The sequence below is a fragment of the Salvelinus sp. IW2-2015 genome, linkage group LG31 (assembly GCF_002910315.2).
Source record: "Salvelinus sp. IW2-2015 linkage group LG31, ASM291031v2, whole genome shotgun sequence".
Lineage (NCBI taxonomy): Eukaryota > Metazoa > Chordata > Actinopteri > Salmoniformes > Salmonidae > Salvelinus > Salvelinus sp. IW2-2015.
The window spans coordinates 14,674,828-14,699,234 of record NC_036870.1 but is presented as its reverse complement, the minus strand read 5'-3'; the positions used below and the strand labels follow the sequence as shown (position 1 = coordinate 14,699,234).

Below are 24,407 nucleotides of genomic sequence, written 5' to 3'. Positions count from 1 at the left end.
AGAAAGGCAGAGTTGCAAAGAAAAAGACATCTCAGACTGGCCAATAAAAAGAAAAGATTAAGATGGGCAAAAGAACACAGACACATACATAGGAACCCTGCCTAGAAGGCCAGCATCCCGGAGCTGCCTCTTCACTGTCGACGTTGAAACTGGTGTTTTGCGGGTACTATTTCATGAAGCTGCCAGTTGAGGACTTGTGAGGCATCTGTTTCTCAAACTAGACACTCTAATGTACTTGTCCTCTTGCTCAGTTGCGCACCGGTGCCTCCCACTCCTCTTTCTATTCTGGTTAGAGCCAGTTTGCGCTTTTCTGTGAAGGGAGTAGTACACAGCGTTGTACGAGATCTTCAGTTTCTTTCCAATTTCTTGCATTGGAATAGCCTTCATTTCTCAGAACAAGAATAGACTGACGAGTTTTAGAAGAAAGTACTTTGTTTCTGGCCATTTTGAGCCTGTAATCGAACCCACAAATGCTGATGCTCCAGATACTCAACGATTCTAAAGAAGGCCAGTTTTATTGCTTCTTTAATCAGCACAACAGTTTTCAGCTGTGCTAACATAATTGCAAAATAGTTTTCTAACGATCAATTAGCCTTTTTAAAATGATAATCGTGGATTAGCCAACACAACTTGCCATTGGAACATAGGAGTGATGGTTGCTGATAATGGGCCTCTGTACGCCTATGTAGATATTCCATTTAAAAAATCAGCCGTTTCCAGCTACAATAGTAATTTACAACACTAACAATGTCTACACTTTATTTCTGGTCAATTTGATGTCATTTTAATTGACAAAAGTTGCTTTTCTTTCAAAAACAAGGACATTAATAAGTGACCCCAAACTTTTGAACGGTAGTGTATGTTACAGTCTTTTTTGCCACAGTTACGGCATATCTGGGTAACCCAGTCATTTCTGGGTAAGCATGTTGCAGAGTAGAAGGTTTCCAAAAGCAATCCACTAGCTAAATGCTGCCACTACTAATGTAAAAATGGCACGTATGACAGACCAGTGAATCCATAATAAACCATGTCGACGTACACGCCATAGACTCAGAGACAAGAAGACACTCTCAGCCATACAGACAAACGGACAGACCTGCTCTCTGAACATTCTGGGCTTGATTTCAGGAATGGCACTCACTCTCAACTCATCCTCCACAGCCATGAGCCTGGAAAAGAAGGAGACAATGTTTATTTTAGAGAAAGCTACAGAGCCATGATTTCGTTTATTTCTACTATTTTGTCTCCCAACATTAGCCTTTCCGTTTTTTTAAACAGATATGATGTTCAGGGAATTGAAATTCTCTCTAAAGTAAATGCATTAAAAGTAAATGCTATCTAGGCAAGTGAGCAAGCAGACATGAACCTTCTTTCTTGTCTTGTTTTGGTTGCGCTCACCTGTTGATAATGCCTTTGATTTGACTGTCCTTCTCCAGCTGCTGCTGCCTCAGCATGCGCTCGCTGTCGTCCAGCCGGCTCTGGTACTGTGATAGGATCTTGCTGGTCTGCTGCTCCTGTGAAAGCATTCTGCGCTCATACTCCTCCAGCTTCCGATGGGACATTATCAGACGCTCCTTCAGGGAATGGATCTCCTCCTCATATTCCTTTACCTGGCAGAGAGACCACAGGAGAGGAAGATCAATGCTCTGGAATTCTGAATGCATTATCATATACAGTTGAAGTCGGAAGTTTACATAAACTTAGGTTGGAGTCATTAAAACTCGTTTTTCAACCACTCCAAAAATGTCTTGTTAACAAACTATAGTTTTGGCAAGTCGGTTAGGACAACTACTTTGTGCAAGTAATTTTTCCAACAATTGTTAACAGACAGAATATTTCCCTTAGAATTAACTGTATCACAATTCCAGTGGGTCAGAAGTTTACATACAGTTGACTGTGCCTTTAAACAGCTTGGATAATTCCAAAAAATGATGTCATGGCTTTACAAGCTTCTGATAGGATAATTGACATCATTTGAGTCAATTGGAGGTGTACCTGTGGATGTATTTCAAGGCCTACCTTCAAACTCAGTGCCTCTTTGCTTGACATCATGGGAACATCAAAAGAAATCAGCCAAGATCTCAGAAAATAAATTGTAGACCTCCACAAGTCTGGTTCATCCTTGGGAGCAATTTCCAAATGCCTGAAGGTACCATGTTCATCTGTACAAACAATAGTGGGGAAGTATAAACACCATGGGACCACGCAGCCGTCATACCGCTCAGGAAGGAGACCCATTCTGTCTCCTAGAGATGAACGTACTTTGGTGCGAAAAGTGAAAATCAATCCCAGAACAACAGCAAAGGACCTTGTGAAGATGCTGGAGGAAACAGGTACAAAAGTATCTATATCCACAGTAAAACGAGTCCTATATCGACATAACCTGAAAGGCCACTCAGCAAGGAAGAAGCCACTGCTCCAAAACAGCCATAAAAAAGACAGACTATGGTTTGCAACTGCACATGGGGACAAAGATCGTACTTTTTGGAGAAATGTCCTCTGGTCTGATGAAACAAAAATAGAACTGTTTGGCCATAATGACCATCGTTATGTTTTGAGGAAAAGGGAGGAGGCTTGCACGCCGAAGAACACCATCCCAACCATGAAGCACGGGGGTTGTAGCATCATGTTGTGGGGGTGCTTTGCTGCAGGAGGGACTGGTGCACTTCACAAAATAGATGGCTTCATGAGGAGGGGAATTATGTGGATATATTGAAGCAACATCTCAAGACATCAATCAGGAAGTCAAAGCTTGGTCGCAAATGGGTCTTCCAAAGGGACAATGACCCCAAGCATACTTCCAAGGTTGTGGCAAATGGCTAAAGGACAACAAAGTCAAAGTATTGGAGTGGCCATCACAAAGCCCTGACCTCAATCCTATAGAAAATGTGTGGGCAGAACTGAAAAAGCGTGTGCGAGCAAGGAGGCCTACAAACCTGACTCAGTTACACCAGCTCTGTCAGGAGGAATGGGCCAAAATTCACCCAACTTATTGTGAGAAGCTTGTGTAAGGCTAACCGAAACATTTGACCCAAGTTAAACAATTTAAAGGCAATGCTACCAAATACTAATTGAGTGTATGTAAACTTCTGACCCACTGGGAATGTGATGAAAGAAATAAAAGCTGAAAGAAATAATTCTCTCTACTATTATTCTGACATTTCACATTCTTAAATAAAGTGGTGATCCTAACTGACCTAAGACAGGGAATTTTTACTAGGATTAAATGTCATAAATTGTGACAAACTGAGTTTAAATGTATTTGGCTAAGGTGTATGTAAACTTCTGACTTCAAATGCATTAGACATACCCGGCGCCAGGATAAAGTGACTAAGGGGGCAGTTGAAATCGGGGGGAATTATATTGAATTCTGCTTATATCACGCTATACAATCAAGTTTATTTAATTTTTTATTTTATATACCACAATAACCATTAAGRGCTGGTGTTTCAAAGATGATGGTGATATTTACAAATTCACTGAGTTAACAAAACATTAAGAACACCTTCCTGATATTGAGTTGAACCCTCAGAAAATCCTCAATTGTTCACAAAGCAAACGTTCATAAAGCAAACATTTACTTCATAATTATCAGCTAGATATGAGAATCGTAAATGTATCTAACCGGATAGTTTAACAGGCAAAAATTACCTAAAACTAATATTTTGCATTATGTAAATTATTCGTAGCTATCTCAATCATTTGAACTTTTTTTATATTTTTTATTTAAGGTCATAAAACTAAAGCTAGCCCACTCTTGGAGATGGGTACGGTATTAGGGCTGACCCCAATGTTTCAGAGCTTCTACACTACACTTTATTCCACACCTGTAGCACTGTATTCCCGACTTTTTCACAGTGTGAAAAACATGTATGAAAAAATTTATGTACCATCTGGTAGGTGAGGAATGACATTAATTAAAGCATTCCTTTCTTCAAGGAACAGTTGTTAATTCAAGGAACAGTCTAGCAATATTCTCAGGTCCCAATCCTGGTACATCAAATTATGACAGAGTGAAGGTTTTCCTTTGACCCTGCCATAACCTTCTTGGAATATCATGCTGGAGGTCAAATGTTGCTATACAACAAAATGGAAATCAGATAAAGACATTCCCTTATAATCTAGGAACCTTCTTTAATTTACCAGAGAGGCTGTCATCACCACCAAAATAGACTCACCCTATCCATGTGTGACTCGTCCATGCTCTTAGAGTACTCCTTCAGCTTGAGGTCCTCAAGGTTTGATGAGCTACGCAATATTTCGATGTCAGCAGAGAGGTGTGGCATGTTGGACACCCAAGCCACAGTGCGCTCGTTGGGGGTCAGGGTGGAGGGGGACTGAGAACCCTGAAAGCAAAGAGGCAAGATGATACAGGAAGAGGCTCAGAAATCGCATGATCATGCTATCAAGATTATTAAGACTAAAAGGTACTCCTATCTCAGAAAGTATTTAGGAAAGCTTGTGATGTTGTCTAAACTGTTAAGACAGATGCCTTAAATTACTAGCTAAACCAGCAACACCTTTCTGTGCTTTTTGGTTGGCTATCCATCTTCTACATGTATCTCTTTGGACTTACAAGTACTTCGATTTTTACAATATGCCTGTAATGTTCAAACAATAGCCTTCAATACATAATCGATTTTCTTTGATGTTACATTTACAATACATAATTTTTACATTATGGGAAACATATATACATTTGTTTAAAATCGAACAGAAATTACATGTTCATAACACTGAAGTTGTGACACAGGCTAAGCTATCTCAGTAATCCATCCCTCCTAAATCAGCTGAGATTCTGAGAATCACAGAAGTGTGATTAATATTGGCACTGGTTATTAACAGGTTTGATTGTACATGTAGCCGAGGTGGTTTGTGACAAGTAACCTTGCCTGAGAACTTTAGACTCGTTTTAGCTCCCAGAGCTAATGCCAAGGCTTTAGCTCAGTGGACTAACACGATCTCAAGTCTCCTGGATTGCTCCAGCTGGATACCCAGGCATTCCAACACAGAGCCCATGGCGTTCGAGCAATAGACCTGTTTATTGACTGTAGGCTTGAGCAGGTGCTGCTGTGGATGCTGCTGCTGGGACTGCGGCTGAGGCTGCTTGGTGCTCTTAGTTGGGGTGTCTGTGGTCTGAGGCTGCTTTGTGCTCTTAGTCGGGGTGTCTGTGGTCTCTCCGTTCCCCCCTTGTGGCGCCCCCTGGCCGTCTCTGGCAGAGCTTGACTGGTGCGGGAGCCCAGGGGCTGGGCTGTCAGACTGTTTGACGGACAACTGCTGCTGTTGTTGCTGTTGTGAGGGCTGCCTGCCGCCAAAGCTGGAGTCGGGCGACTGGAGAAGGAGGTTCCTGCTCTGGGGGCGGGCCTTGGGAGGGGTGGAGGTGGCCCCGGGGCTGATGGACAGCTGGGATTTGAGGCGCTGCGGGGGAGGCGGTGCTATGGAGCCATGACGGACAGGGTGCACGGTGGAGGGGGGAGTGGCCAAGGAGGTGGGAGTGCCCGTGCCTGTGGCCGTCTGAGGGGTCATGCCCATAAGAATCTGCTGCTGAAGATTCTCCTGAGAGAGGGTGGGTGGGAAAAGGAAGAGAGGGAGACGGAGGGAGGGGGGGCAGGAAATATTTAGAAAAAGAAGATACAGTATTTGAGATCAAATACTATAGGAGAGGGAGAGAGAGGGAGAGAGTGTAAGAGGAGAGACAAGGAAGGAGATGAAGAATGGTTGTGAAGTCAATTTAATTGGACAATCCCTGTCTAACTTGTTTTTCAAGCATCTACAGTAGTCATACAAACAATATGCAGATACTGTACATTTCACTATCAATGCTTCTAAAAAGTGACTGCTGGGTGAATTAATTCTTGTAAATTTATTTTAAAATGATATGAAATATCTATCTAAATCTATGATGGGGTTTATCAATGCAACAGACCGCAACAACAGTCTGCAACAGCCTGATTGCTAAATGTAATGTCTACATAAGGTGTTACATGCACTGTGTGGTGTATGTTTAGTATGAAGAGATGTATTCTTGTTAACGTGTACTTAGGCTCTGTCAATGTCATCTTAAATGCTGCTACCGGAATGAATAAAGTTGAATTTAATTGAAATTTAATTAGTGATATTTTCCTAGAATACCTACCTGCACTTGCAGCGAAAGCTGGCGCCGGGCGTATTCAGCGTTCTGGTTTTGCCGTGTGTAGTCGTCACTGTAGCTGTGTGAGTGGACAACACTGGGCTGCACCAGACTGCTCTGTGGCCGCAGGGCCGAAAGGTCCTCGCTACGCGAGAAGCCGCCGTGGCCGAATGCCCGCATGTAGCCCTGTTGGTGGTGGGCATTGTCAAGCTCTGGGGCCAACAAGAGTGGAGGGGGAGGTGGCTGGGCCTGAGGACGACTGTGGGGCTGACCCCGAGGGCCGTCGGCAGCCAGATGGAAGAGGGGATTCTGGAAGGAGAGGGGGAAGTGCATGGCGGCTGCCGCATGTTGCTGCTGCTGGGAGAGAGAGTCAGTGGGACCCCCCATGTGGTGAAGGGGTCCCCCCATCTGGCTTAGCCTCAAGCCGGAGCTCCCAGAGCCCCCGGCGGACATATGGCCTCCCATGCGAAGCGGGCCGCCCAGGTTCCCGAAACTGTGGCCCAAGCCTGCTATAGAGGCCTGGGAGGAGTTGAGCATATCGCCCACTGAATGGAGGTTGGAGATGCTATTCATGCGTGAGTCCTGCAGGTCCATCATGGACACGCTTTTGTTAACACTGAGGACCTAGGAGAGAGACAGAACATAACCTGTCAACTGGAATAACCTATTATGTCACAAATAATAATGTTCACTATTTAGTTATTAGGGAAATTCATAACTACATTTTGAGGTATACTTCAAGTTGTAATATACACTGAGTATACCAAACATTAGGAACATCTTCCTAATTTTGAGTTGCACCCTCCCCTCCCCCTTTTGCCTTCAGAAGAGCTTCAATCCGTCGGGGCATGGACTTCCACAGGGTAAGCCTTCCACAGGGATGCCGGCCCATGTTGACTCCAATGCTTCCCACAGTTGTGTCAAGTTGGCTGGATGTCTTTTGGGTGGTCGACCATTCTTGATACACACGGAAAACTGTTCAGCATGAAAAACCAAGCAGCATTGCAGTTCTTAACACAAACCGATGCACCTGGCACCTACTACCATACCCCGTTCAAAGGCACTTACATGTTTTGCCTTGCCCATTCACCCTCTGAATGGCACACATACACAATCCACATGTCAATTGTCTCAAGGCTTAAAGCTTCTTCTTTAACCTGTCGCCTCCCTTCATCTACACTGATTGAAGTAGATTTAACAGGTGACATCAATAAGGGATTATAGCTTTCACCTGGATTCACCTGGTCAGTTTGTCATGGTGTTCTTAATGTTTTGTATACTCAGTGTATGTGTCCAACTCAAAGTTTTCGTTAGTCAATTCACTGATGTCTGCTAGCGGCGATAAATCGATGCATCAAAGTTTACCTTTGGGTCTGGGTCAGTGATATCAGAACTGCTGGTGCAGTATGCAGGGCTGGACCGAGCCAGGGGGGGGCGGGTCACGTAGAAAACGTCCTTTGAGCCGTGGGGGTCTCGTTCCGCAAAGCTTCCCATGCTTACATGAGACGAGAGGACACCACCCCCAGATAATCCCGCGGTTGGGGAAGGGAGACGGGAGATGTCTATTGAGCTGGAGATGATCATCATCATTATCTATCATTATTACCATTGTCAGGGGCCGTATTTTAAAGCTATACTACAGTATATATTGTAGGTGACCCTCAAGGCTTACACCTCACCCCTCTTTGCATCAACATTATTTGTTTACAAAGACTTAAACGACAACCAAAAGCATCAACAATGAAATTGTACAACCCTAGCTGTTGGATTATGTTAAAGGTGAAACAAGGCATTTATAACTTATGCTCTTCAATAATCAATGCATATCAATTTAAATGACTATTGAACCTCAAGAAATCTTACACAGATGGTGCGTTTAAGCCCGGAGCAGTTACCTGTTGAGGTCCCGCATCATGAGGCTCTGGAAATCGGATGATACCAGGCGGTTGAAGGAGGGCCGTGTGATGAGCCTGTCCTGCTGCCTGTCTGGCTGGTGGCTGGCCTGCCGGTGGAGCTGGGGGTTCCTCAAGGCTACACTGATGTCATTCAGCAGACGTGGCAAGGGACCAAGCTTCAGAATAGCGTCCTGGGAGACAAGGCGTAATGAAAAGATGTGACTGTTTATCCCAAATTCTGTCCTTTCTCCCAAAGTGTGCACTCGTTCACTTCCATTCATGGATTCAAAAGGAAAATACTGTTATAAGAAATGTGTTGGAACCTATATTTAGCGCAGGGCTGTTCATTTCCGGTCCTGGAGTGCCAAAACACTTCTGGTTTTCATCCTTTCCTTCTAACCAGTGACTGAATCAGACCTGGGATAGGAGATGAGTGAAATTAACTACCAGTTAAAAACCGAAACGAGAAGTGTTTCGGCCCTTCAAAACCGGACTTGAACACCCCTGATCACTCCCATGCCTCCATGCTTATAAATGAGTGGGGAGGAGTGCATAAGTGTACACTTCTGGAGAAAGGACAGGGAATTGGGATACAGGGATCATGGAGAGACTTTGGATCAATAGTCTAGAGTGGCTTCTTTTCCTCTCATTCATCTACACTGAGGTGAAGGAGCAGGTGAAAGCAGATGTCAACCATATTGTTATCACCTGTTTTGTGTTCTCACGAACAGTGCACATGGAGGAAGGGAGACGAAGAGAGGAAGCCACTCTAGACTATTGAGATGTAGCCACGGGCTCAATTAAAACAAACGTGTTCAGTCGCTCACTCCACTCATTGATTACATGGGGAATCCCTAGAGTTGGAGGTGTCCAATATTTCAGTTGAGGTGTAGATTTTGCAGATGTTGTGTCATTTTACCCTATTGTTATGAATTTAGAAAAGGCTTGCCTATTTTGATCTCAGACAATAAAAAGTGATTTCCCTTCCCCTTGTTCACTCCCCTTTCAGTTTCACTTAACTGATATTTACCAGTCCTCCAAAACATTTGCATGCTCCCTTATAAAATGGATTTTGTCATTTTAAAGTGAACAGAGTGGAGGGAGCCAAAATAGAAATGGAATTCAGCCAAGTGAACAGCGGGAGTGGAGGGAGTGAAAATACAAATGGATTTTAGCCAAGAGGTGGTGAGAGAAGAGGCATAAAGGGGTGGGGGAGGATAACCAGTAGCAGGAGGTATATCAGCAGAAGAAAAGTGTATTACACCTGTATTACAGTCACTTTAGATTTCTTGTTACACTTCAAAGACACGCATGCAAACGTAGCATATAGAAAACGTTAATTTAGTACGATAAAAGGCATGTCTAATGCCTGGCTGCTTCACTAACATGCTCCTCCTCATGCGGCCAGTGTTGCGGGCAGCATTGACAACAGCAGGAGTGTAATCAGTCATGGCTCAAGCCGTGAAGAAAAATGCGGCAGGTGTAGCATTGCTGTTACCTTGCTCAGCTGGAGATGGCAAAATATTCAGCAACTCTTGGAGGACAATGGAATTTGTCCTCAAAGACTCTTATTATCAAAACTAAGGCATTTAGGATGCGATATCTCAAGGAAGGGTACAGTATATGCAAAAACATGTTGGTTTTAATAATAAATAAGTATTTTTAACTTCCTTTGTCCTCCAAGATTTGCTTTTCGGTTCATGAAAAGTGAGGGAGCGACAGTATTTTCTTCATGGGTGATGACTAACCTTACCTGAGACCTGAAGACTATGACCAGGCTTTAGATTCTGCGGGTTTACGCATGTGTGTGGTGTTCAGAAGACCAGGGTTTGAACCTAGACGGTCACAATTCTCATAATCTCGTTCCCAGACAATTCCGCCCAAATGCCCGAAGAGTCTGGTGGACCAACATGTCAAACTTGGCCTTTGTTAGCCAATTATACAGAAAGGTGTAGGTGTCTTGTGCCTGGGTGTCTTGTGGTGTCTTGTGCCTGGTCCTGCCTCCATTTGGAGCCTCGCCTCAGTCGTGTGATTTGCTCAAATTAAATGACAAATATTTTACTCAGTAAGTTCACTCCCATAGAATTCTATGGTCACTCCCAAAAAGGCCAACTTTGAATCGTTGATGTCCTAAGCTTATATGCACTGTGCACAACAGCCTGGAGAGGTTACATTCCTCATTACCTTGCTCAGTTGGGCCATGACTTCCCACAGCAGGCTGTGGAGCACTGACAGCTCCCTGCCCAGGTCGATGTAGCCCTCAAAGCCCCCGGCGTTGCTCCCCGTGTCCATGTTGGAGATCTCGTACAGGAACTGCTGCATGGAGCCCCACTCCATCTCCAAAAACTCGTTCATGAAACACATGTGGTCCTCTTTGCCACTAAACCTGAGGGCAGAAAAGACAGCAGTGTGGGGGGAGCATAGAGAGTGGGAGGAAAGAGAGAAAGAAGTTCCCACAGACAGTGAAATATTGAGGGAGAAAGGTACAAGATACATAGCATGGAGAAGTACAGAGAAATAGTGATAAGGGCGTACGGAGAGAAAACAAGAGGGGAGACAGACAGTGTGAGAATGCAAAGAATGAAAGAGCAGGTGAGGAAGATGGAAGGATACAGTATGAAAAACAGGTGATGGTGAGGGGGAGGATTGAATTATTCGTACTGTAACCTTGTCTGCAATGTGACAAGAACATCGCTAAAGCAAATAGTTTCTGTGCACACAGACTTCTCCACCCTCTGAACATTTGTGCCATTGAGACCTGTTACGGTCACTTTTGTGCACAATCATCTTGTTTGTGGACAATCATGTTGGATGAATTCTTCATTCACTGTCACCAAAGGACAAACTTATTGAGGAATAGTTTACTTCACGCTGACTGATAATGTATTATGATACAGTTATAATGCATAGTTAGACTAAAGCAAGTCTTACGCATGTATGACCCAATCGCAATGTCGTGGAAATAATTATTGGTTGCTGAAAGAGGAACTGGTTGAGGACATAGATAATGACTTAACAAGGCTTGGTTGGTAGTGGACATACTGAATAAGTTTGGGAAAGGCAGGTTAATTGTTACAGGACAGGTGAGGGGAGGCTAAATGTGAGGGAAGTCTAAAAGAAAGGTCATGCTAAAAAAAGGGAAGGCTGCATGGGAGGAAATGGTACATAGGAGGAAAGGCTAAAAAGAAAGTTAATGGTAAAAGAAAGGGAAGGCTACATGGGAGGAAATGGTACATAGGAGGAGAAGGCTAAAAAGAAAAGTTAATGGTAAAAGAAAGGGAAGGCTACAGGGAGAAATGGTACATAGGAGAAAGGCTAAAAAGAAAGTTAATGGTAAAAGAAAGGGAAGGCTACATGGGAGGAAATCTACATAGGAGGAAAGGCTAAAAAGAAAGTTAATGGTAAAAGAAAGGAAGGCTACATGGGAGAAATGGTACATAGGAGGAAAGGCTAAAAGAAAAGTTAATGGTAAAAGAAAGGGAAGGCTACATGGGAGGAAATGGTACATAGGAGGAAAGGCTAAAAAGAAAGTTAATGGTAAAAGAAAGGGAAGGCTACATGAGAGGGAAGGTAGTGACTGACTTGGAGAAGCTGGCCAGGTTCTGCACCACCTTGGCGATGAGGGTAAGTGTGCGGGATGTCCGCTCTCCGGGGTACTCCTGGGTGAGGTTGAAGAGAGAGGGCGACATGATGGCGGGACACAGGAAGCGTAGAAAGAGGGAGGAGCTGATGAGGCGGTCTGCGATGTCCTCCCTTCCCCGCTCGGCACACCGGACCCTCCAGGAGGCAAAGACATCCTTCAGCTCCCGCGGAAACACACTAGAATAAAAGGGTAGGACAGAAGGATAGAATAGTACTTTATTTTTCATTGCAAACTTCTTTTTTTGGGGGGGGGGGCAAACAGCCCATCATACTAGAAAGGACACTGTGTTACTGACACATTTGTACAATGGCGTAGTCATGTGGAATAATTTCTGACCAATGAGAGTTGACAATCTTGCAGAGTGCCAGTTCGCAGCACATGCGAAGATTGGCTTGGTGGTCGGCCAGGACAGACGGTGGAGTACGCATGGGATCCACTTCACAATTCTCCTCTGACTCGTATAAAGCTCGAATGAACTCTCCTGTCAACGACACAACCGTCCAATTAATCCTCATCAGTATCATCACCATCATAGTCTTCTCATCAACATCCTTGTCACTCATCATTTCAAATACTTTAGCTGTGCTTGATTGAGCTTGCCTGTTTAATAAAAAAGTCCTAGAAGTGAGAAGCTCGCTCAGCTGGCATTCCAGGCAGGCTAAAGCAAACACTCAAAGTATTTGACCGATTTCAAATAGTATTTGAACCCAGGTCTGGATTTGGTCATTTTACACTGGTATTGGATTAAAATAAAATAATTTGGAGTTTTACCTATGGCATCCTTGAGGTACCGGTGCCCTATCAATTTGAGGTACTCCTCTATGGCTTTAGTAGCAAGGGTGTTCTCTCGAAAGATCAGATGCTCTCGTTCCATGAATCTATCCACCTCGCACATTGCCATGTCTGACAGGAAGTCCTGAAAAAAGAACATGCTCCTCAAACAAACACCACAAACACATTGTACAGCAGACACAGGGGCCAGGAAAGATGCTACAGGCCTCATTTACAATAACCTCAGAAAGAGGTCCGTGGGGCGACGGACAATTGGCATAGCTGACTAAAATGTAAATGTAAAAAATGTTACTCTCCAACAGGAGTGCTTGGCCACCCCTGCTTTAGTGCCTTCCTTCCTACCTTGGCCTTGCCCGTGCTCTGGAGAATGTGCACCAGCGCGAACGCCACCTCCTCTTTGCTTTTGACACTGAGCAGAGGCTCCAGCACGGCACACAGCGTACGGTAGTTATTGGTGATGTACTCAGCGAACTCCTTGTACAGCTCCATGGGCAGGATACTCATGGTCTGGTAGCGGGACTTGAGGCGGATTGAGGCATTGATGACCTTGCCACCGCCTACACCGCCACCCTTAGCCAAAGCACTGGGCTGGATCACCGGGTACCACTGCTCCACAAACTGCCTGCCTGTGATGCTCGATATGGGGATAGTGACCAGGCCGAGGTACGTGCTCTTCTCCTAGGTTAGAGAACAGAATGGAGAATAGAATAGAAGTAAATATTTGAGTAACTCTGCAAACACAAAAGATACACAAGGAAAAATACAACCACCATAGACAGACACACACCTTGCGTCGCTTTTTGTCTGTCTCCTTGTAAAGGTGCAGGCGTAGGCTACGAATGGCAGGCAAGTTGTTGAACTCAAAGTGCTCGCCCCAGAAGACAGTGTCCGTGCGGGGCTTGCTGGTGGTGCGCGCATACAGCATGTCATCCAGACACAGCTCACAATAGTACCGCTTCTTAGGAGGAAGGTCCCTGGCCTCAATGATCCATAGCTTAAGCACATTGTCCACCCTTCGACTATTGTCCTAAAATGGGAGCATTGGAGAGAGAGGTGAAGATTGCTGAAACTAATGGAGATGAAAGGCATTTTGAGTGTGGACTGCAAGCAGGGTCCTTGTTCCTCTCTATTTTTTCACCTTGTTGGGCTTGACAGCTCTCTGTAGATTCTCAATCCATTTGTCTCTCTCTGCAGCCGAGCGGCAGGCAAAGCATTTTGTCCCTGAAATGGTGGTCACCTACAGTCAAACAGACACAGAAGTGAATTCAATCAATAGTTTGTTGCTTGTTAGTGTGTAACAGTTGATCAATTACTATCACCATGACACATCAACTTGGAAGACTGAGCTGTAATAACTGTTTTAGATGTAATATTAGGAGAGATACTATACAGTATTCTTCTGGCAGCAGGGCACTCACCTCAAAGCAGTACTCCTGGCCCAATATGCTGGAGTGGACAGGTTTGATGACAGCATCTTCATCCAGCGTGAGGTCCAGAGCCTCCGCTGCACTGCTAGGGGAAAGCAGGGACTCATGAGAGTGGGACTCCTTGAAGCTCTGCATTAGACGTGTCCTTGAGAGAGAGAGAGACAGAGAGAGAGAGAGAGAGAGAGAGAGAGAGAGAGAGAGAGAGAGAGTGGTTAAGATACTCTGTGGTCCCATTACAATGTTAAGGGAAACAGTGCATTGAAACAAGCACTACTAAACATAATCTGGTACCAGGTAGTGTTAAAAATTGTGTTAAATTCTTGCAATAAGTACCAAAAAGTAACCATTGTTAACAAACTGTACATATTGGAAAACACCAGGTAAATACACAAAAAAAGGAGTGTAAAATAAAGCTTTATAGAGTGTATAACAGGAAACACAAGTGTACGCCACACATGCAATCGTTTGGGAAAGCGTTACCTACCTCTCCTGATCAGCACTACGGAAACGGGGTAGAATCATGTGGCGGAAGCTGCTGGTTCGATCCAGCTTGGGCTGGCTCTTTGCCCTTTTGATGGAGCCCTTCAACTTTCGACTGAGGAAGCTCTGTTGGGGACAAGAGAGGAGACCATCACACAGGTGGGGATGTCCATTTCATAAAAAAATCTGTAATTTAGCAGAAGCTCTTGTAAGACGCTCCAGACCGACTTACAATCAGTGCATTAAACCCTTCTTTCAAAATAGACGCTATCTTCGAAATCAGTGTTAGCATGAATCCATGTTATTGGTGGTGGTGATGGTTGTGGTACTGATGGAGGTTGAGGAGAGGAACCCACTTTTGAAGTGTTTGTGTTTTGCTTCCTTCAGATGACCACTGGAGGAGGCTATTGGGCTACAGATGAAGCAACAATGGCTAATTCAATAATGTTCTTTCAGTGGGCTATGCGAATTCAGTCACTAAGATGGATGGTGTAAGCCTATTTGAAGACTTAAACTCAACTGGCATGAGTACTCTTCTGAGGTTGAGCTGGTGAAATGTACAGGTGTATCCCATACTGCTATAATATACTTTTAATTTGGAATCTGTAAATTAGTAGCATTACAGTTAGCCTACTATCTATTACTAGCCTCCTGAGTGGCGCAGCAGTCTAAGGCACTGCATTGCAAGGCTAGAGGCATCACTACAGACCCTGGTTTGTTCCCAGGCTGTGTCACAACCGGCAGTGATCGGGAGTCCCATAGGGCGGTGCACAATTGGCACAGCGTTGTCCGGGTTAGGGGTGTGTTTGGCCTGGGGGGGTAGGCCGTCATTGTAAATAAGAATTTGTTCTTAACTGACTTCCCTAGTTAAATAAAGGTTAAATAAAAAATAAAATAATGACTATTATCAACTCTGCTCTGGACAAAAGAGAACTGGGTGATGAGGGAGAATAATGATAGAGAGCAGGAAGTGAAGCTAATAGTGGGTAGCACTTTACTGTATGGCCCAGAATAAGTGGAAATGACACGATAATAATGGAAAGAGGTAATATAGCATTTTCGAGTACTTACTTGTTGTCTGAAGGGTTGTTGGGGGGCAGTGGGAGGGATTTCCATGCTTGGCTGTCTCGCAGTGGCAATGCTCTTCCTGCGAGCGCGAGCGTGCTCTGTGAGAGAGAGTAAATCTCAGTAAGACAAAAATGATGGTGTTCCAAAAAAGGTCCAGTTGCCAGGACCACGAATACAAATTCCATCTAGACACCGTTGCCATAGAGCACACAAAAAACGATACATACCTCGGCCTAAACATCAGCGCCACAGGTAACTTTCACAAAGATGTGAATGATCTGAGAGACAAGGCAAGAAGGGCCTTCTATGCCATCAAAAGGAATATACAGTTGAAGTCAGAAGTTTACATACATCTTAGCCAAATACATTTAAACTCAGTTTTTCACAATTCGTGACATTTAATCCTAGTAAAAATTATAGTCTTAGGTCAGTTCGGATCACCACTTTATTTGAAGAATGGGTTAGGGTTAGAATAATAGCAGATAATGATTTATTTCAGCTTTTATTTCTTTCATCACATTCCCAGTGGGTCAGAAGTTTACATACACTCAAATAGTATTTGGTAGCATTGCCTTTAAATTGTTTAACTTGGGTCAAATGTTTCAGGTAGCCTTCCACAACCTTCCCACAATAAATTGGGTGAATTTTGGCCCATTCCTCCTGACAGAGCTGGTGTAACTGAGTCAGGTTTGTAGTCCTCCTTGCTCGCACACACTTTTTCAGTTCTACCCACACATTTTCTATAGGATTGAGGTTAGGGCTTTGTGATGGCCACTCTAATACCTTGACTTTGTTGTCCTTTAGCCATTTGCCACAACTTTGGAAGTATGCTTGGGGTCATTGTCCATTTGGAAGACCCATTTGCGACCAAGCTTTGACTTCCTGACTGATGTCTTGAGATGTTCCTTCAATATATCCACATAATTCCCCTCCTCATGATGCCATCGATTTTGTGAAGTGCACCAGTCCCTCCTGTAGCAAAGCACACAACATGATGCAGCCATCCACGTGCTTCATGGTTGGGATGGTGTTTTTGGGCTTGCAAGCCTCCCCCTTTTTCCTCAAAACATAACGATGGTCATTATGGCCAAACAGTTCAATTTTTGTTTCATAAGACCATAGGACATTTCTCCAAAAAGTACGATCTTTGTCCCCATGTGCAGTTGCAAACCGTAGTCTGGCCTTTTTATGGCGGTTTTGGAGCAGTGGCTTCTTCCTTGCTGAGTGGCCTTTCAGGTCATGTCGATATAGGACTCGTTTTACTGTGGATATAGATACTTTTGTACCTGTTTCCTCCAGCATCTTCACAAGGTCCTTTGCTGTTTAGGGATTGATTTGCACTTTTCGCACTAAAGTACGTTCATCTCTAGGAGACAGAATGCATCTCCTTCCTGAGCGGTATGACGGCTGCGTGGTCCCATGGTGTTTATACTTGCGTACTATTGTTTCTACAGATGAACGTGGTACCTTCAAGCATTTGGAAATTGCTCCCAAGGATGAACCAGACTTGTGGAGGTCTTGGCTGATTTCTTTAGATTTTCCCATGATGTCAAGCAAAAAGGAGTTTGAAGGTAGGCCTTGAAATACATCCACAGGTACACCTCCAATTGTCTCAAATTATGTCAATTAGCCTACCAGAAGCTTCTAAAGCCATGACATCTTTTAATGCAATTTTTCAAGCTGTTTAAAGGAACAGTCAACTTAGTGTATGTAAACTTCTGACCCACTGGAATTGTGATACAGTAAGTTATAAGTGAAATAATTTGTCTCTAAACAATTTTTGGAAAAATGACTTGTGTCATGCACAAAGTCGATGTCCGAACCGACTTGCCAAAACTATAGTTTGTTAACAAGTAATTTGTGGAGTGGCTGAAAAACACGTTTTAATGACTCCAACCTAAGTGTATGTAAACTTCCGACTTCAACTGTATGTAAAATTCGACATACCATTTAGGATCTGGCTAAAAATACTTGAATCAGTTATAGAACCCATTGCCCTTTATGATTGTGAGTTCTGAGGTCCGCTCACCATCCAAAGAATTCACAAAATGGGACAAAGCCCAAATTGAGACTCTTAATGCAGAATTCTGCAAAAATATCCTCCATGTACAACGTAAAACACAAAATAATGCATGCAGAGCAGAATTAGGCCGATACCGCTAATGATCAACATCCAGAAAAGAGACGTTAAGTTCTACAACCACCTAAAAGGAAGCGATTCCCAAACCCATCACCTACAGAGAAATTAACCTGGAGAAGGGCCCCCTAAGCAAGCTGGTCCTGGGGCTCTGTTCACAAACACAAACAGACCCTACAGAGCCACAGGACAGCAACACAGTTAGACCCAACCAAATCATGAGAAAACAAAAAGATAATTACTTGAGACGTTGGAAAGAATTTACATAAAAACAGAGCAAACTAGAATGCTATTTGGCCCCAAACAAAGAGTACACGGTGGCAGAATACCTGACCACTGTGACTGACCCAAAATTAAGGAAATCTTTGACCATGTACAGACTCAGCAAGCAAAGCCTTGCTATTGAGAAAGGCCGCCGAAGGCAGACCTGGCTCTCAAGAGAAGACAGGCTATGTGCACACTGCCCACAAAATGAGGTGGAAACTGAGCTGCACTTCCTAACCTCCTGCCCAATGTATGAACATTGAAAAGGGGCAACCAGTGAAGAACAAACACCATTGTAAATACAACCTATATTTATGTTTATTTATTTTCCCTTTTGTAATTTAACTATTTGCACACAATTACAACACTGTATATAGATGTAATATGACATTTGAAATATCTTTATTCTTTGGGTGTAACGGCGTTCCTCCTCCTCTTCATCCGAAGAGGAGGAGCAGGGATTGAACCAAAATGCAGCGTCTTGATATGACATATTTATTAAAGAAAACACGAACTTCACTTGAAACTAACAAAACAACGGAGTAGACAGACCTGGACGACGAACTTACATGAAACACGAAGAACTCACAAACAGGAAAATGACTACACAAAATGACAAACGAACGAAACAGTCCCGTATGGTGCAACATAGACACAGACACAGGAGACAACCACCCACGACAAACAATGTGACAACACCTACCTTAATATGATTCTCAATCAGAGGAGATGAAAACCACCTGCCTCTAATTGAGAACCATATTAGGTACCCATTAACCAACATAGAAACAGAAAACATAGACTGCCCACCCAAACTCACGTCCTGACCAACTAACACATACAAAAACTAACAGAAAACAGGTCAGGAATGTGACATTGGGAATTTTTGTGAGTGTAATGTTTACTGTTAATTTGTTATTGTTTATTTCACTTTTGTTTATTATCTATTTCACTTGCTTTGGCAATGTAAAGATATGTTTCCCATGCCTCTAAAGCCCCTTAAATTGAAATTGAGAGAAAGAGGGGGGGGGGGGCAGAGAGAGGGTCAAAGAGAGAAAAGAGATAAGGAACACTAGAACCTTAAGAAGTGCAACCTGAAACTGTAACCATGGGAAAGAGTACAAGATTAGTCCAAATTCTAACAAAAAAATATAAACACAAGCTAAACTTTTGTTCTGAGAAGTTCTAAATGTCAGAGAGGCGTGTTTGTTCTATTTAAGTGATAATGCCAGAGAAGCCGCTGTTTGGAGCATGTTTTGGCACGGGTTTTGTTAGGCCCGAGACGAAGTCGAGATAAAGGATGAAGAAATCACAAGTACAGTTTGTCAGCTATACAATAAATAAATGTCAGCCATATGTCCACGTCATGTGTGTGTACATTCAGAAGCAGATCAAAAAGTAGGCCACCAGCAAAATTACGTGACCATGGAAAATAACCACCAACTGGCAGGCAGACTGTTACGTTCCCCAGTTTCTGTGTTGTAGTTTGTATTTGAGTGTGTGTTTCAGGAGATGGCTTCCTGAAATCGGTCAAGCAGCTGATTAGTCAGCCCCATTGATGATTGGAGCTGACTCCGCCCCCTCGTCAAGTTACAGCTGTATCCCATTAGACTCCTTCTCCAGCTATAAAAACCAGTGTTCTGTTGCTCAGAAAAAGAGATCATAACTGAGAGATGATTGCTGAGAGAGGAGGCTGATGACTGTGAGGGTGATATACTGTGTTGGTTGTTCTCAGAGGGAGATGATTAGTGTGTCCTGTATTGGTTGAGTGAGAGAGCTGATTGGTTATGTCTGTGTGTCAATAGGATGCAGTGTTTTGATTATTGAAATTGTTTGTAAAATTATGTTTTGTTTGTTCCCAGGGGGAATGGGAAGGCACCTAGGGAGTGCTTAGGCAAGACGCCTGCGGGCATACATATACCCGTAGTATATTCACTGTCTAGGCACACTAGGTAAGACCTGGGCGGACCACCCCTGTATTTTGGTTAGGGCACCAGGTGGTGCTAAATTAGGTAAGTAGTGGGTAGGCAGGTAAGGTAGGAGAGGGGGCTCTGATATTTACTTTCTTTCCTTTGGTTCGCCCCTTTTCCCCAAAATTACCGTGTGACGGAATACATTTATTGTAAACGGTACCACACTCTCTGCCTTTGTCATCCTTACTCGCACCTACAGTTCCATACCTCCCACTTCACAGGGAGTTAAATTGTAGCAGGGTGTTGCGTTCCCTCTTCCTAGAGGCGTGCGTAACACAGACTAAATTAAAATAGTCCTTAGAATAAGGGCAGATGAGAATTAGAATCTGCGTCAACACTTCTGTTCCTCCGACATCTCGCCAAGTGGCTGAGGGAGCTTCAGTTGGCTAGCCAATTGTATAAGAATGGGACTGCCTCTACTCTACTTTTACACAACCTATAACACAAGGTCATCGACTTTGTTCGTTAAAGTAATGGTAACTTGAATATCTTAAACCACAACACCAAGATGGTTGCCAGACTGTAAACAAGAGCTGCTCTTATGTTCAGCTATTTTCTACAAATTCTATTTCTATGGTTACACCAATGTTCACTAAGCTGCATGCGTGCGTAGCCCAGAGACTGCTGCGCAGCTCCCCCCGGAAGCCAACAGAGAGAACGAGACTGAATTTCACAAAACTTTCTAGAACGGTGGTCACCAACAGTTGATCGCGATCCACTGGTCGATCTCCAAGGCATTAATTTCTGTAAAACCCCCAACGATAAAGCCTTGTGTTTCTATTGTTGTTTTTATAAGTATTGGGCTGTTGCCGGTAGATGCACGTGATTCAGCTGCCCTGCGCTCCGGGTAGGCTAACTTTTGCCATGTACCATTTCATGTGCCTGAAGGTACAAACTCTTCCTTCCCGGCGGGCCCAGAAAGCAAACCATGTGCACTATAAACTTACCGCTGGCCAAGCGATGGCTCAGATGACCGTGTCTGCAGTAACGTAGAAGGAATAAGATAAGGCACAGCACAGTTGATACTGTGAGATTTCAAAACGTTTAAAACCATGACCAGAGAGAGACTGTCAACGAATACAGCAAATATATGCTGTTTTTAGGAGTGAGTTCAAGTTCTTACTCAGCACTGTCAACACTTTGTGTTCAACACTTATTTAAACTGTAAAATGCGCGTTCTTCCTATTTCCTCTCAGCGCTACAACAAGCACTGCAGCAGTAATAAATGAGTAGTAAAGTGTATCTATAGGTTTGCGTTATTAGCAGTTTAGGTATTTTTTAATAGCGAGGAATATTTAACATGAATTTGTGCATGAGGCAGAAATAATGCGGTGCGACTCGAGTTTCACCATCAGTCAGTGTCAGCGGAGGAAAGGGAGAGCAGAGGGTTGAGGCAGACCCTCAGTCCCTCCACTGAGACTGACCATCAGCACAGTAAAATACAAATGAAAAGCAAATGATTTAAATGTATGCTCACTCAGCTGTGCTTCACAAGTAATACAACAACGGATCTATCAGCGGTGTGATCATGTAGAAATATAATGTTAAAAAAATGGCCCAAACAACAATACATTGGCTGGGCAATTCAAGAAAGTCAATATGCAGTGATAATGTACTGGGCCTATATTGTAGCTTACTGTATAAACCTCACTGCTACAGTACTGTTTTGAATTAATTAATGTTACATAGGCTTACATTTTTTTAAAGTCATGTTAAAAAAATTGGACCGGTAGATCTCGGCTTGCATTTTGACTCAGTGATCTTGACTCAGAAAAGGTTGGTGACCACTGTTGTAGAGTTTTCCCTGTTAACACTATCAACCTTTTCCTTTAGTGGCAACTGTGATCGAATCAACACAATATTATCCACTTTCAATATTATCCACTTGTTTCGGTATGCAACATACCAAAACAAAACAAACTATGCAAGATATTTTGTTGTAGGCAGAACACATCGGAGTAGAATTCTATTGCTTTGACACGCACTACTCAGCCCGTAGTCTACCCAGACCCATGCAGCATAAACAATCAGAGTTGCAGTAGTCCTATATGCAAATAGACCATTGCCATATATGGATCTGTGTCATTTACATTCAACTGGACTGTCTGTACAGCATGAGCGGTCATGAGTAGATTCACTTGTTTTGAGATCAAAGCGAGAACTGCATGTAGCCACTTGTGCACATTTTGTTCATATCCTTTGCTAGTTGAGTTATTAGACCAGTTATAGATCATTTGTAGTCAGCAATATGGGAGTGATTGCTTCATACAAGAGCACAAAATGTGTACATTTCTAGACATCTTAGAAAAGTCAGGTAAATCGCTTTTTTTGTCTTAAAGGAGTAGTATTTTGAGACAGGCTTGAATAACCTAAGTAGCCAATAGGCAGAGGGTAGCATAATATGTCTGATTCTCTTTAATAATGGTATGGGAATAATAATTCATTTTATTTTGTAAAGTGGTTTCTTGCATCAAACAACACAACATTTTCAGTCATCTCCTTGTCTGAGGTGGATAAACAGGCTAATGTCAAGCCCTGCATGTTTTCTTTTTGCATTTTTTTTCTTCTCAAAAGTCTCATGGAATGTAGGCCTACATTGAACAACACACATTGGCTGCTACTGTAGGCTAATGATATATGAGCTATTTCCATGTTCAAATGTTATAGGATGCATTTTCTGCATTGTTTTTGATGGTAGGCCACTCTGGTAGACTTACATTATTAACAAATAGCCACAGTAGTCTACATGGCCAATGTTTAAACTATAACTTAAAGCGGGTACAGTGAACACATGTTGGAAGTTGCACAGAATTTTCACAACTTTCAAGTTTGCGCTCAGCAGACCTGAAATTTGCTTAGTGCCAAAACAAATGAGGGAACATTGACCCAAACCCCTTTTATTTTTCCCTAAATATCTGACACTCCTGGCTACATTTTCCTCAGTTTCCCAGTGGATACTTAAGGCACCATAAATACTCACTCTCCTTCTTTCTATCTGTTCTTCTCTCCCACGCACTCTTTTACATAATTCCAGTGGTGTACTCCCCCTCTCGTCTCTTTCTATCTGTCATCCTCCCCTCTCCTCTGCACCCTATCTTCTCTCTCGTTTTTCATTCTATCCTGCTGTCTAACAAATTTCCCCTCCTAGTCATTTCTCTTAGAAGGGCAACATATTTTAATGTGAGTTGATACATATCAATTAGTGAAGTAAAAAATAACAGACCCTAAAAGCTGACCCTTATTTAGGTTGTATACATACATACATACATACATACATACATACATACATACAGTACAGGTGTCACGATCGTGTGGAGAGACGGACCAAGGCGCAGCGTGATAATGATACATCTTCTCTTTATTAAAGAAGATGAAAGAACACGACACGAAACACTTTAACAAACTAACAAAAACAACAAAAGATCATGAAGCTATAATGAACTAGTGCACACATGCAACATGCAACATAGAACATTGACATAGACAATTACCCACAAACACCTAAAGCCTATGGCTACCTTAAATATGGCTCCCAATCAGAGACAACAATAACCAGCTGTCTCTGATTGAGAACCAAATCAGGCAACCATAGACTTTCCTAAACAACTACACTCAACCATAGACAATTCTAAACACCTACACTGAACACAACCCKATCTACTCTATGAAACCCCCTCAACCATACAAACCACACTAGACAATACAAAAACACATACTAACCCATGTCACACCCTGACCTAACTAAAATACTAATGAAAACAAAGATAACTAAGGCCAGGGTGTGACAACAGGCATGCACACAACCACCCACACAAATCTTTATGAAAGTCTTGACTAATTTTCATTAAAAAAAAAGCCGTTTAGAATAGCTGTTGAAGTGCATTTCGTCTTAGACCTATGCTGTATTGTATGTAATGGATGATAGAATTCAATAGATTCCATGTATTTTACATCATGAGGTAATAAGTAATGTGGGTTCTCCAGATAGAACAAATAGGAAGAGTTTAATGTATATTATTCCATTATTCCAGGCTCATTGGAAAGATGTACAATCTGAGGTACCGTAGATTATCACCAAAATATAACTGCCCCAGTCATTGATGTGTAAACAGCTTTAAAACAGTACTGATCTACCATGGACCTGAAAAGGGAATCAACATAGATTTTTATTAATCTATGTGCTGGCAATGTTTTACTGGATTCGGCTCTCAACATCAATATTCAGCCAGCCTTTTCCAGCTTAAATATGCTGATACACAAGGAAATCACATTTGATTTTGAAAGATGGAACAAGAGTGAAATATGTCCCAATGGAATGCAAGCTTTGATCAATGCGATGGCATTAAGAAAGTTAGTTTGCTCACTCTCATTGAACATGCATAATTAATCTTGCTGGGGGCAATCAGATGTCGTGAACTGTGAAAACCCTGAAATAAGTGCCTAAAATAATAAACAATTATATGGACTTGTGTACTTCAATATGAGTTGGTAATACAAAATGCATTCATGAGCACATTCTATGAGGGAGCAGAAAATAAAATCACGACATCATCCTAGAAAAGGGTTAAACTAGAACGTTCACATTGGTTTGCAGGTTT

At 42.9% G+C, this 24,407-nt stretch overlaps 1 protein-coding gene across 4 annotated transcripts in view; it reads right to left on the bottom strand.

The window, feature by feature from the left end:
- The window catches only part of LOC111956221 (ras/Rap GTPase-activating protein SynGAP-like), a 64,479-nt gene that overhangs the window by 5,759 nt on the left and 34,313 nt on the right, over nt 1-24,407 (bottom strand). For 2 of the 4 annotated variants that reach the window (XM_023976674.2, XM_023976676.2), the window contains 17 exons: nt 15,439-15,533; nt 14,372-14,493; nt 13,879-14,032; nt 13,599-13,697; nt 13,248-13,487; nt 12,803-13,138; nt 12,440-12,584; nt 12,005-12,149; nt 11,608-11,844; nt 10,210-10,411; nt 8,026-8,216; nt 7,496-7,700; nt 6,137-6,754; nt 5,038-5,556; nt 4,179-4,346; nt 1,399-1,610; nt 1,097-1,169 (listed from right to left, as the gene is read on the bottom strand). In XM_023976674.2, the coding sequence (XP_023832442.1) occupies nt 1,097-1,169; nt 1,399-1,610; nt 4,179-4,346; nt 5,038-5,556; nt 6,137-6,754; nt 7,496-7,700; nt 8,026-8,216; nt 10,210-10,411; nt 11,608-11,844; nt 12,005-12,149; nt 12,440-12,584; nt 12,803-13,138; nt 13,248-13,487; nt 13,599-13,697; nt 13,879-14,032; nt 14,372-14,493; nt 15,439-15,533 (3,761 nt within the window). Of the gene's footprint in view, nt 1-1,096; nt 1,170-1,398; nt 1,611-4,178; nt 4,347-5,037; nt 5,654-6,136; nt 6,755-7,495; nt 7,701-8,025; nt 8,217-10,209; nt 10,412-11,607; nt 11,845-12,004; nt 12,150-12,439; nt 12,585-12,802; nt 13,139-13,247; nt 13,488-13,598; nt 13,698-13,878; nt 14,033-14,371; nt 14,494-15,438; nt 15,534-24,407 lie in introns of those variants that run through there. The other 2 variants (XM_023976675.2, XM_023976677.2) reach the window with 2 other exon arrangements.